We start from the raw sequence: 12,876 nt of genomic DNA, 5'->3' as shown, positions 1-12,876 counted from the left end.
AGATGGAAGATGGGCTGGACTAACAAGAGATTTAAGGAAGAGAAAACCCAATCGGGGACCATTGCAATAAGCAATGTGAGAGACAATGAGGTCCTGCACTCAGATGGTAGCTGTGTAAACATGAAGATGATGTTAGATGTGGAAAACGTCCCCTAGCCAGAAATGAAAAGATCTGGCAACTAATTGGGTGTGAGATTAGGGATAATAAGAGTTGAAGGTAAGGCAAGGTTCTAAACCTGAGAAACTAGAGGAAGGATGTTGTCTACCAAAAGTAGGAAAGTATGGAGGAGGATGGGTATGGACGTAAAGATAAAGAATTATTGTTTTAGACATATTAAATTTAAGATGCCTTGTGGATTTCCAGTTAAAAAATAGCTAACACACAGTTGGCAATGAAAGACTAAAGATCAGAAAACTGGGGCTATACACACACACACACACACATACACACATATATGTGTTCCTGAAAGAGCCTAGCAGAGTTTTAAAAACTGTACTAAGATGTGTATGTGTATATACAGAGAATCATTGTAATGCCGGAGAAACTGAGGCAGGAGAGAGATTAGAGAGTTTTTAATATTTTATTAATGGGAGAGTAAGATTGACTGGACAGGACTCTCGTCTCAAATTATCCAGTCAGACAGAGATAAAGATATACTGGGACCAAGGAATCCATGTTGGTCCCAGGGCTGGAGGACACTGTTATCTCAAAGAATCCAGGGTCCAGCATCCAGCCATGAGTGGAGGAACTCCAACTTCTTAAATACCTTTTCTCTAAACAAAGGAAGGGGTAAGAAGCTGTCAGGATCGGGGAGGCCATAAACCCAAAAAACCCCAGAGACAGGATGTCTGAATACACAGTGATAAAGATATCAGTGAGGTATTTTGGAATATTTTAGAGGGATATTGTAAATTCTTGAGGACAGAAAAGAGTCAGGAGATCTACTCTCTTGTTTATCTTGCTAACAATTTATAACCTTAGAGCAAACGGTCCTCAATCTTAATGGACCAGAGTGGGAGTTTTACAGCTTAGGAGATTGAGACAGAACAGTTAAAGAAACTGAGACAAGGGAAACTAGTACAGGGAAACTGAGTCAGGACAGTTAAAGAAAACTGTGGCATAACATCATCTATATTGCATATATATGTGAGTATACATACACATAGAATTGAATATGTATATTTCATATAACACGTTACTATATATGTGTATATAGACATACGTGTGTATATACACATATACATTGGTCATCTACACAAAAAAATGGCAACTATACCAATGGGAGTTAAATTACCACGTGAGAGCTTAATGACAGAAGAAGCTCAAGGACAGAGTCCTGAAATACCCTCACAGGTAAGGAGTATAATCTAGATGAATAATCCCATAAAGGAGGCTGAGAAGGAACAATCAGATAAGTAGAAGGAAAAGCAGAAGAGAATAGTATCATGAAAACCCAAAAAAGAAACAATATCCAAAATAAGCCATCAACAAACATTAAACTTTTAAAAAGTCAAGATAGTATAAGGAGTAAGAAAAGACCATCAGATTTGACAAATAAGAGTTCACTGACAATTTTAGAGTCATTTAATTTGAATGATAATTCCCCCTTACAACATGATATTCCTTTGTCCAATTCTTAATCTTCTACATCACTAAAGTTACTTCCATTTCCTTTCAATAATGCCCACTTCTTCCAATTGCCCCTTAGTGGCTCTGCACCTCTGAAGGCCTCCCAGGGGAGACCTTGCCTTACTTAGTCTCCCATGAGAACTATCTTGAATATATGAGATCACTGGACTTAGCAGACGCCTGAAAAGGCTTCCAGGTGTCCCAGACCATGTGTTCATTAGGAGCTGCAGTTTGGCCAAAAGGGGCTCCAGCCTCAAGCAAGCTCATGTCTCCCAAAGCTATTTAACTCAGAAGCAAAAGGGAGAAAACTGCCTCTTTTGGAGGTTTGTTTTTCTATTTTTCAGTAGTTTCAAATGTATCAGGTTTTGTTTTGTTTTGTTTTTTAACATACTCCTGATAATTAGGTTTATATCATTATGGCCTTTTTTATGTCATGTTATTCCCTTTAACTGCTCACTGAGGTTCTTTTGTTAATGTCTTTGTATGGGAGGGTGAGGATCCCAAACCCAAGACTGCAGATCTAATAGATAATACAATTGAAGAACAAGGGGAAAGGTCCCAAGTGGAGTAATGTCCCCAAATCCTCAGAGATAGGGTGATGGAATAGGTATTGTCTTGGATCTATGACTATATCAGTATAGGTACTGCCCTTTCTGGTACAGCTCATAGCCATCCAATGCACCAAAAATCTTGAGCTAGAAAGAACTTCAGAAACCAGACAGTCCAAACCCTTCATTTTACATAGGAAGAAACTGAGATTCAAAGAGGTTAAATAAATACCTTGCCCAAAGCACAAAGGTAGTAAATGTCAGAAATGGGATTTGAACCTAGGGCACTTGACAATAGCTGGTTCTCTCTGTTCTATGATGTATTTAGGATATTCACTGATAGCCCCAATGAAGCTAGACCATTAATCCTGAAGTCAGGAAGACCTACATTCAGATATTTTCTCAGACCCAAGGGTTTGTAGACAAGTCACTCAACCAATGTTTGCCTTAGTTTCTTTGTCTCTTAAAATGAGCATAATAATAGCACCTCCTCCAGGTTGTTCAAATGAGATATTTTTAAAGTACTTAACTCAGTGTTTGGCACACAGTAAGCACTTAATATTCATCTTCTTTCCTTTCTTTCCTTCATGCTATCCCTGCCATCTTATTTTGTACAAATCCTATAAATATAAAATACATAATACCTTCATAGAAGATTTTTCCAAAACACAAGACCAACTTCCAGTATTTCATGGAAACCAGTGAGAAGCATAGGTTTTGTTTTGTTTTGTTTTTTGTTTTTCTGGCAGTCCTTATTCCTGCTACATGACGACTCATCTTTTTCTGGCCATACAGAAACCTTTGATAATTATTAAAAAGAAAGAGGGAAAAAAAACTTTTGTAACACTTCCTCTAGAAGGGGCAGGAATGGTTTGGTTGAGTCCACATTAGTCTTGTGGGATTTAAACTGCATCAATCTTATATGATTTTCGATTAAAGTGGCATTAAAGGTAAGTCTGATAGGACAGAGGTAGAGAGGGCTGAGGAAATGGCCCAGAAATTGGCATTGCAGTTTGAGCATTGGTCAGAAAAATATTTTTTTTCCTCTCTCTCTAAAACACAGGCTGTAAATGGAGAAGAATACCTTTTAAAAATAGATTTTGCAGATGATATGATGGTATACCTAGAGAACCCCAGAGATTCTACCAAAAAGCTATTGGAAATAATTCATAATTTTAGCAAAGTAGCTGGCTACAAAATAAATCCCCATAAATCCTCAGCATTTTTATACATCACCAACAAAACCCAACAGCAAGAGATACAAAGAGAAATTCCATTCAGAATAACTGTTGATACCATAAAATATTTGGGAATCTATCTACCAAAGGAAAGTCAGGAATTATATGAGCAAAATTATAAAAAAGTCTCCACACAAATAAAGTCAGACTTAAATAATTGGAAAAATATTAAGTGCTCTTGGATCGGCCGAGCGAACATAATAAAGATGACAATACTCCCTAAACTAATCTATTTATTTAGTGCTATACCAATCAGACTTCCAAGAAAATATTTTATTGATCTAGAAAAAATAACAACAAAATTCATATGGAACAATAAAAAGTCGAGAATCTCAAGGGAACTAATGAAAAAAAAATCAAATGAAGGTGGCCTAGCTGTACCTGATCTAAAATTATATTATAAAGCAGCAGTCACCAAAACCATTTGGTATTGGCTAAGAAATAGATTAGTGGATCAGTGGAAAAGGCTAGGCTCACAAGACAGAATAGTCAATTATAGCAATCTAGTGTTTGACAAACCCAAAGCCCCTAACTTCTGGGAAAAGAATTCATTATTTGATAAAAACTGCTGGGATAATTGGAAATTAGTATGGCAGAAATTAGGCATGGACCCACACTTAACACCATATACCAAGATAAGATCAAAATGGGTCTATGACCTAGGCATAAAGAACGAGATTATAAATAAATTAGAGGAACATAGAATAGTTTATCTCTCAGACTTGTGGAGGAGAAAGAAATTTGTGACCAAAGATGAACTAGAGACCATTACTGATCACAGAATAGAAAATTTCGATTACATCAAATTAAAAAGCCTTTGTACAAATAAAACTAATGCAAACAAGATTAGAAGGGAAGCAACAAACTGGGAAAACATTTTCACAGTTAAAGGTTCTGATAAAGGCCTCATTTCCAAAATATATAGAGAACTGACTCAAATTTATAAGAAATCAAGCCATTCTCCAATTGATAAATGGTCAAAGGATATGAACAGACAATTTTCAGAGGATGAGATTGAAACTATTACCACTCATATGAAAGAGTGTTCCAAATCATTATTGATCAGAGAAATGCAAATTAAGACAACTCTGAGATACCACTACACACCTGTCAGATTGGCTAAGATGACAGGAAAAAATAATGATGAATGTTGGAGGGGATGCGGGAAAACTGGGACACTAATGCATTGTTGGTGGAGTTGTGAACGAATCCAACCATTCTGGAGAGCAATCTGGAATTATGCCCAAAAAATTATCAAAATGTGCATATCCTTTGATCCAGCAGTGTTTCTATTGGGCTTATATCCCAAAGAAATACTAAAGAAGGGAAAGGGACCTGTATGTGCCAAAATGTTTGTGGCAGCCCTGTTTGTAGTGGCTAGAAGCTGGAAAATGAAAGGATGTCCATCAATTGGAGAATGGCTGGGTAAATTGTGGTATATGAATGTTATGGAATATTATTGTTCTGTAAGAAATGACCAGCAGAATGAATACAGAGAGGCTTGGAGAGACCTACATGAACTGATGCTAAGTGAAATGAGCAGAACCAGGAGATCATTATACACTTCGACAACGATATTGTATGAGGACATATTTTGATGGAAGTGGATTTCTTTGACAAAGAGACCTGAGTTTCAATTGATAAATGACGGACAAAAGCAGCTACACCTAAAGAAAGAACACTGGGAAACGAATGTGAACTATCTGCATTTTTGTTTTTCTTCCCGGATTATTTATACCTTCTGAATCCAATTCTCCCTATGCAACAAGAGAACTGTTCGGTTCTGCAAACATATATTGTATCTGGGATATACTGCAACATATCCAACATATAAAGGACTGCTTGCCATCTAGGGGAGGGGGTGGAGGGAGGGAGGGGAAAAAAAAATCGGAACAGAAATGAGTGTCAATATAATGTAATTATTAAATAAAAAATTAAAAAAAAAATAAAAAAATAAAAATAGATTTTGCTGGAAGGTGGCTGATCAAATATTGAATTGTACTACTTCCCACTTCTTCAACTGGCTTCAAGTGGAGACTGTTTCCAAGCTCCTTTCATTATTTTGTCATAAACTATATTTTAGAGAACTAGCTTTACTCCTTATAAACTTCTGTGGTCAAACCAAGCATTTGTATTTCCTCATGTCCTTTGGTTCCAAGTTTGAGAACACAGGGATCAACTGGGAAGCCTCGTGGAAGATGTAACCATTCTTAGCACAAAGGGATTAATACAATCTTTTTTAGTATTTCTTTCTAACTGGAGGCATCGTCTTGAACCATTCATACATTTCATAACACTTCCAAAGACAGTATTAATAGGAACTTGAACCTCCATTAGGCTTTTCTATAGTAGTGACTCACTAAATATCAAGGGACCTTTAGAGTTATAGTGATACTTTATGTATCAAGTGAAAAAATCTTATTCTGGGATCACCTTTTCTTAATTTTCTTTGTTTTCTTTGGTATGATTTAGTAGTGTTCCTCAATGTGTGGGACAAAAAGACCTACCCAAATTGACTACTACAGAGATCACTCATAGAAAGCAGAATTATTTATTAGAATCTCGAGAAGCGGACCCTATCCTGATCTGAGAGCAAAATTTCACAACCAGATAGGGCCAGAGCCTTGAAAATGCTTATAGCTTTTACACATTTCAGACAAAGAACCTCCAAAATCCCACCCTTTATATGTTGTGATTGGCCACCTAAGTCTACTGTTCCCCTAGTTGGTCAGTGGAATGTAGTAGACAAGGTGATATATAGTTTCTTCTGCCACTTAGTCCAGGGCTTATTTAAAATCATGTGGCTCTGAAGAAGCCGAAACTGAGGCCTATAAGGCTTGATCTCCTTTAGAATCTCTAAGTTCTTCACCTTTACCCACACATCAAGAATTTGCTACATATAGTGCTACAAGGGTTTAATAAAAATTTCAAAGAAAATTTAATATTTTTTATTTTGTATTCATTTTTAAGCCCAATAGTGTCTAATTTTGAGAAGAATTATTATATATCAAATGTCATAAATGTTATGTCATTTAGGTAGATTTTTAATAATTTTTTCAATGACATATAAAAATAATTTTAAACATTCTTTTTTTAAAAAATTTTTGAGTTCAGAATTTTCTCTCTCTCTGCTTCCCACTCTCCCTCATCTCTGAGGATGTAAGCAATTTGATATAAACTATATGTGTACAGGCATACAAAACATATTTCCATTTTAGCCACGTTACAAAAGAAAACACAGATAAAAACAAAACAAAAAATCAGGAAAATTAAAGTTTAAAAAATATATATGCTTTGATCTACATACAGACTCCATCAGTTCTTTCTCTAGAGATGGATAGAATTTTTCATCATAAGTCCTTCATAATTATTTAGATCATTATATTCTGAAAATACTTAAGTAACTCACAAGGTTTAAAAAAAACACTGTCAATTATCCAGATGGAATGAAAAAAGGTATCAATAAAATGAGGTCTCTAATGAGTAAAGAAGACAATGTAGCACAGCAATTGAGGATCAAATTTGAAGATACATTCAGCTGGATTTTTACATAAGAGAAAAATTCATAATAAAACTAGGGAGAGATATCCTAGATGATAAAATGTATAATTTTGAATATATCATTTTTAACATTTGCATAAACAAAGGGCGAATGTTAACTGGGGAAAATCTTTGCAGTGAATTTCTTTGATAAAGATACAATTTTCAATATCTACAAGAAATTCATTCAAATTTATAAAAATGAGAGTCAGCTTTGTAAAAATGACTCAGGAAATGGGTCAAATCATGCTAAAGTTTAAAAGAGAAACTAAGGCAGAACCCTGAGCCAAAGTACTTTATTAAAGTGCTACTTTAATAAGGAATTAGAGTGCCTCTCTAATGCAGTAGACCCCAGACCTTGTAACATGGTCTGAAATAGCCCTTTCTTCCAGTGATTTATTTTATAAAGTTCAAAACCAGATTTATTACCTTAATATTCTAAAATGGAGATATAGATATAGACATATACACAGAATCCCATTGATTGACATATTCTACATAACCTAAAATAAGCAAAAAAATGAAATGTCAGCACAATCATGATTTGAATGAAGCTGGGAATATCTCTGTTGACTAGATGGTCACTGGATGGATGAACTCCTCCTGAGGTTGGACAGGAAGAGACAGAGAAACTATTATACATATGCTAGAAGAACATATTGCAGGTTTAGGGGAGGGGGGAAAGAGGCCTTTCTGTGTCATACCCCCCACGCTTGATTTGGTCATGAAATTTGAGAAAAACAAGATGAAGATAGCTATGTCAGTGTTCTTATGGTTACACAAATTCCATAGCTAGTAAACAAGTAGTGGACATTACTTCAAAGTTTGAGGCCTATCAGAGGGCCTTTCTGTATTCCTAAGTGACTTATATAAAATATGAATTAATACATTGCTTACTTTCCATATAAAATATGAATTAATACATTGCTTACTTTTAAATCTCTTATTAGATGATTGAATAGGTATTACTAGATGAGTATCTTGAAAAAATTGCTAACAATCATTATCCCTTATAGAATCATAATAAACTAATTACTGGTTAGAGTTTGAGTAGAGGTCCTCAATTAATCATCTCTCTCATATCACTACTAAACTCATATCCCTAAGAGATCTGAGAAAGAAGATAAAGACCCAGAAACACAAAAATATTTATAAACATCTCTTTCTGTAGTGAGAAAATACTGGGAATTATGGAGATGTCCTTTAAATTTGGGAATGACTAAATAAATTATGGTACATTAATCTAATGTTCATAAGAACTAACAGATCGGTTTCAGAGGAACCAGGAAAGGAATAACCATTTGGGAGATGAAGTATCTTGATCCAGAAACAGCAAGAAGGTCAGTTTAATTGGATCATAGAGATTAGGAGGTGGGGAATAGGGACAAAGGACAGGTGATGATATGGTCAGAATCTGTGCTTGAGGAAAGTGACTTTGATAGTCTATATACCTTTATTTAAATGTTCAAGGTAGAACCTCTCCCTTGATTCAAGAAGAAGATCCAATATCAGGTCCATTAGGTCAAGGGAAAACGTAAGTATATCTCATGGTAAGAGGGGTGAGGAAAGGTGGAAAAAAAGAAGAACCAATTCCTCTGAGGTAGTGGTAGCATAGAACCACATCTCAGTGTAGGAAAGGAAAGATGCATCTCCTCTGACCTGCTTTGGGCAGAAAAGCTTCACCAGATAGCAGTCATGGAAAAAGATATATCAGGGCAAAGAAACGCCACTGTCCTTAATTAAGAAGATCCAAGGCACCCTGGTTTGTAAGAAACCTGCCACAAATGAGTGTCTATGGGTTTAGAGTGGGGTGGGCAGAACTGAATCCATTTGGGCTGAAAATCTAATCTTGATCTTTGTGGTTGTTGGAGAAAAGAGGGAGGATGTAAACTTTTGGCCTGAAGAGTGAGACTGCCCAGAAGATAACTCTATTAATCCCCTCCATTCATTCCGGATCTCCTCCAACCAGCTGCTACTAAAAAGTCCGACCTTTTAAAATTAAACGTTCTCCCAAACTTGGGAATCAAACCCTGCCCCTGAATGTAGATTGTCGATCTTAAATCCCCTCTTTCCTCTCCTTTTCACCACGTGATTCAGTAATGCTACGGGGAATACCAGCTGTTTCTTTTCATTTAATCCAAGTTGGACAGAAAAACAAAATCTAAATCTGCAAGAGTCCAGGGAAGTTCAGGCTGAACCAGTAAAGAGTGGAAGAACACCAGAGCTCGGGAAAGAGCCCGGGTGGGCAGAGGAGGAGCGTTAGGGAAGAGGAGGAGCGTTAGGGAAGAGGAAGATCTTCAGGGAAGACGGTACTGGGAGGACCGTGTGAGGAGAAAACAAAAGACCGCCAAGGTTTCTTTTCAGAGAAAGTCTAGCCCGGAAGATTAGGTGACTTGACTAAGGTCACCCAAGAGGAAGGAGAGGGACATCCATGCGTGTCCCCCACTGGGGAGTAATGGAGGAGAGATTAGCCTGAACCTGAGGCCGGAGGAAGGCAAACCGGGGAGTGATGGGCAATAGTATTCGCTGAGGCTAGTTCAGCACTTGGAGTGTCCCACGTCAGAAGTGCTGAAGAAATTCAAGCTGGCACCTGTAGGACCGTCTTCGTAAGTGGTGCATCCCCCAGAGTCACCCAAAGTGGGAAGATAGGATTAAAATGGCCAAACTAATAGTTGTTTAGGAGAAAGCCCTGGGAACTGGCCCTAACCATCTGGAAGAGGATGACCCTGAAGGAACTTTAGAGCTCTCCAGGGCAGCAAGATTGCGGGATAAGGGTCTCCCTCCCACCTACGAGCTCCCTTGACCCTTTTTTTAGGTCCCACCTTTTTCTCCTTCCTATTTCTTCCCTTATGACTCCCATTCTCTCTGGGCTCCCTCATCTATTCTCATGTATCTCTTTTATCCTTTCACAATGTCTCTCCTTCCCTCCTTATTATGTTCCCGCTACCTCTTCCCCTAGTTTTTAATTTCTTCCATGGAGTTGGGAGCAGGGATTGTCTTGGAATGAATTTAAGGACTTGAGGGAGAGATTTATGGCTGGGTAACTCAAGTAAGGTCAACAATCATTACTGAGCACCTACTATTCGCCAGATATTGGGGATACAAAGGCCAGGCCAAACCCAACCAAAATCTAGTCTTTGTTTCCAAGGAACTCGAAGTTCAATGAAGAAAAACAGCATGCAAACAGCTATTTACAAACAAGGAGACATGGGGGGCAGGGGATGGAAATGTTAAACAAGGGGAAACTTTTCAATTAAAGAGGATATGAAAAGACTTCTTGAAGATGACAAAATTGTAATTGGGACCTGAAGGAATCCAGAGTAAACTGGAAGTGGAGATGAGGATAAATAGAATTCCTTGCTTTAGAGACAATCAAAGAAAATGTATGAAGTTGAGAGATGGATGGATTATTTACCATTTTAAGGAAAGCTCCTTATATTCCTGTGATCTCTAGTGGTTTTTTTTAATAGAAATGGGGTTTGCATTTTTCAACGGCTTTTTCTGCATCTACTGAGATAATCATATGATTTCTGTTGTTTTTGTCATTGATATGGTCATTTATGTTGATAGTTTTCCTAATATTGACTAACCCTGAAATCTGGGTATAAATCTCACCAAATTATAGTATATGATTGTGTACATGATGTGTTGGTGTAATATTCTTTCCAGTATTTTTTTTTTTTTTTTTGCTGAGACAATTGGGGTTAAGTGACTTGCCAGGGGTCATACAGCCAGGAAGTGTTAAGGTCATATTTGAACTCGGGTCCACCTGATTTCAGGGCTTGTGCTCTATCCACTGGGCAGCCTAGCTGTCCCTCTTACCAGTATTTTCAAAAATCATTTATTAAGTCCCTGCCTAAAATGTATGACCGGCATTGTGCCAAGTGTTTTATAAATATCTGTAAAAAGGCAGGGACTTCAGAGGTGATTTAATCTAATTCCTGCTCTTCTTGTTACAGATGAGAAAACTGAAGTCTTTTGAGATGGAATGATTTGCAAGTAACTGTCTTGGGTGGAATTTGAATCCAGATCTTTTGATTTCAAATTGTTGGGTAAGTGTAGGCTGAAGATTCTGCTGACAGAAAGGAAAATGCAAATATCTGGGCAGAAGTGGAAGGAGAAGAGAAGAGGAGCAGGACGAAGAGGAGGACTGGGATTAGAAGGACGAAGAGGAGTCCCCACGCTTAGCCCCAAAAGCAGGGGGCTGCGCCCCGCCCTCGCTCATTGACTCAGAGTTCGAGGGGGTGTGGCCGAGTCCCTAAACTGCTTGCCCAGACACTGCTAGCTTTCTCTTTCTCTTTGCTCTGCTCTCAAATGGTCTGGCTGCGTTAAGTAAGATTCGGAAGCCGCGGGATGGGGACAGCCGGAAAAAATTATGTGTTTTAGGGAGAGGGCGCGGGGCGGAGGACTCCATCGCAAGCGAGTCCCGAGGCCTGTCCAGTCTCCGAGGAGGAAATTGAAGCTTTCTGAGGTCTGATGACATGGCCCAAGTCCCTTGGGGGGGCTTCCAAAACTGGGCAGAGGCAGGCAGGGCGGGAGCCCGAAGCTGGGGAAGGACAGAGAGGTCCCTATTGGCTGAAGGTATGCGCTGCCAACTGGCTCGACACTTGGAGGACCTGACCCCGGATGAGCTGAAGAAATTCAAGCTGTACCTAAAGGACCACTCCTCGGGGCTGGGCATCCCTCGGGGCCGCGTGGATGGGGTGGATAGCACAGAAATGGCCGAGATCCTGGTCAGTTGTCGGGGGGAGCAGGAGGCCTGGGAGCTAGCTCTGAGCATCTGGAAGAAGATGGGCCTGAGAGAACTGTGGGAGCAAGCCAGGAAAGGTAAGGCTCCGCCTGAGGGCCGGGGCTTCTTCCTCACCTGCGTGTGCCTCCAAGCTTCCATCCTGTTCCCAACTCCCTTCTTTTCTCCCTCCCTCCCTTTCATTCATCTTTCCTTTCTTCTTCTAATTTTCCTTCTTTCCTTCCTCATTTCTTACTTCCTTCTCTGAAGCCAAATTATGAATGTTACCCAAATTGAAAAACAAAAAGTTTTCTTTCTTTCTTTCCTTCCTTTCATCTCTTCCTCTCGTCTTCCCCTTCCTCTCCTCATTTGCAGTGTCTGCAGTAAGTACTTTGCAGGAATGTTGGTGTTTAGAGCGCTGAAGAGCATCTAGAAATGTGGGAGGGCATCAACCCAGAAAGCAGATTTCATGGTAAATGAGAAAGAAAGTCAGGAGGCAGAAATACACCAGAAGATTATGGATTTAGAAAAATTTCAATAAGAGTTAATACTATCCTCTCTACATAGAGACACTGATATTTTAAAGAGTGAGGCACAGTAGAAATAAAAGGAATTGGGGAGGGGAAGAGAAGAGCAAGATTTGCAGGGTAATAACAGAGATTGTTTAGAAGATATTGTTTTCGTGGTTTAAAAAAAGCACCTTCTATATCTATACTTATCATAATCAAAATAATTTAGAAAAGTTGCTTCCTAAAAAATAAGCCTATAAAAACCAACAGCATTTCTGTCTAATAATAATACAATACAAAATATGATATAAAGGAAATTCCATTAAAATAATCATAAAATGCATAAAATATTTGGAGATCAGACTACCAAATCTACAAAATACATGCATAGATTCATATGCAAAGTCTTCCCTTAAAGAAAAAAATTGAGTTTTATTAGAAAAAGAAATGTTTAAGGATGGACCATGCCTTCCATTTTTATATCTGTTTCTTAGAAATCTCCTTTGCTTCAGCTCCTACATGAGACCTTTCCTGATCCATTTAGTTTCTGAATTTATCTCATACCAAAACTTTCTTGTAGTTACTCGATGTTGATTTTTTTATTTATAGCTAGTCTCTCTTTAAAGAATCTTCAGAGTAGGAACTATTTCATTTTTATGTTTGTATGCCCAGGACCTAGTGCACT

General features: G+C 38.1%; 1 protein-coding gene across 1 annotated transcript in view; it reads left to right on the top strand.

Moving 5' to 3' along the window:
• Nucleotides 1-10,927: 10,927 nt before the first annotated feature.
• The window catches only part of LOC127555282 (NACHT, LRR and PYD domains-containing protein 3-like), a 55,610-nt gene continuing 53,661 nt past the window's right edge, over nucleotides 10,928-12,876 (top strand). Inside the window, exon 1 of the mRNA XM_051987507.1 lies at nucleotides 10,928-11,783. Coding sequence (XP_051843467.1) covers nucleotides 11,438-11,783 — 346 coding nt within the window. The 5' untranslated portion in view covers nucleotides 10,928-11,437. The remainder of the gene's footprint in view (nucleotides 11,784-12,876) is intronic.

Source organism: Antechinus flavipes, chromosome 3, assembly GCF_016432865.1.
Source record: "Antechinus flavipes isolate AdamAnt ecotype Samford, QLD, Australia chromosome 3, AdamAnt_v2, whole genome shotgun sequence".
In the NCBI taxonomy this organism is placed as follows: domain Eukaryota; kingdom Metazoa; phylum Chordata; class Mammalia; order Dasyuromorphia; family Dasyuridae; genus Antechinus; species Antechinus flavipes.
Note: the sequence above shows the minus strand (reverse complement) of the source record. Positions and strands in the feature narration are given on the sequence as shown.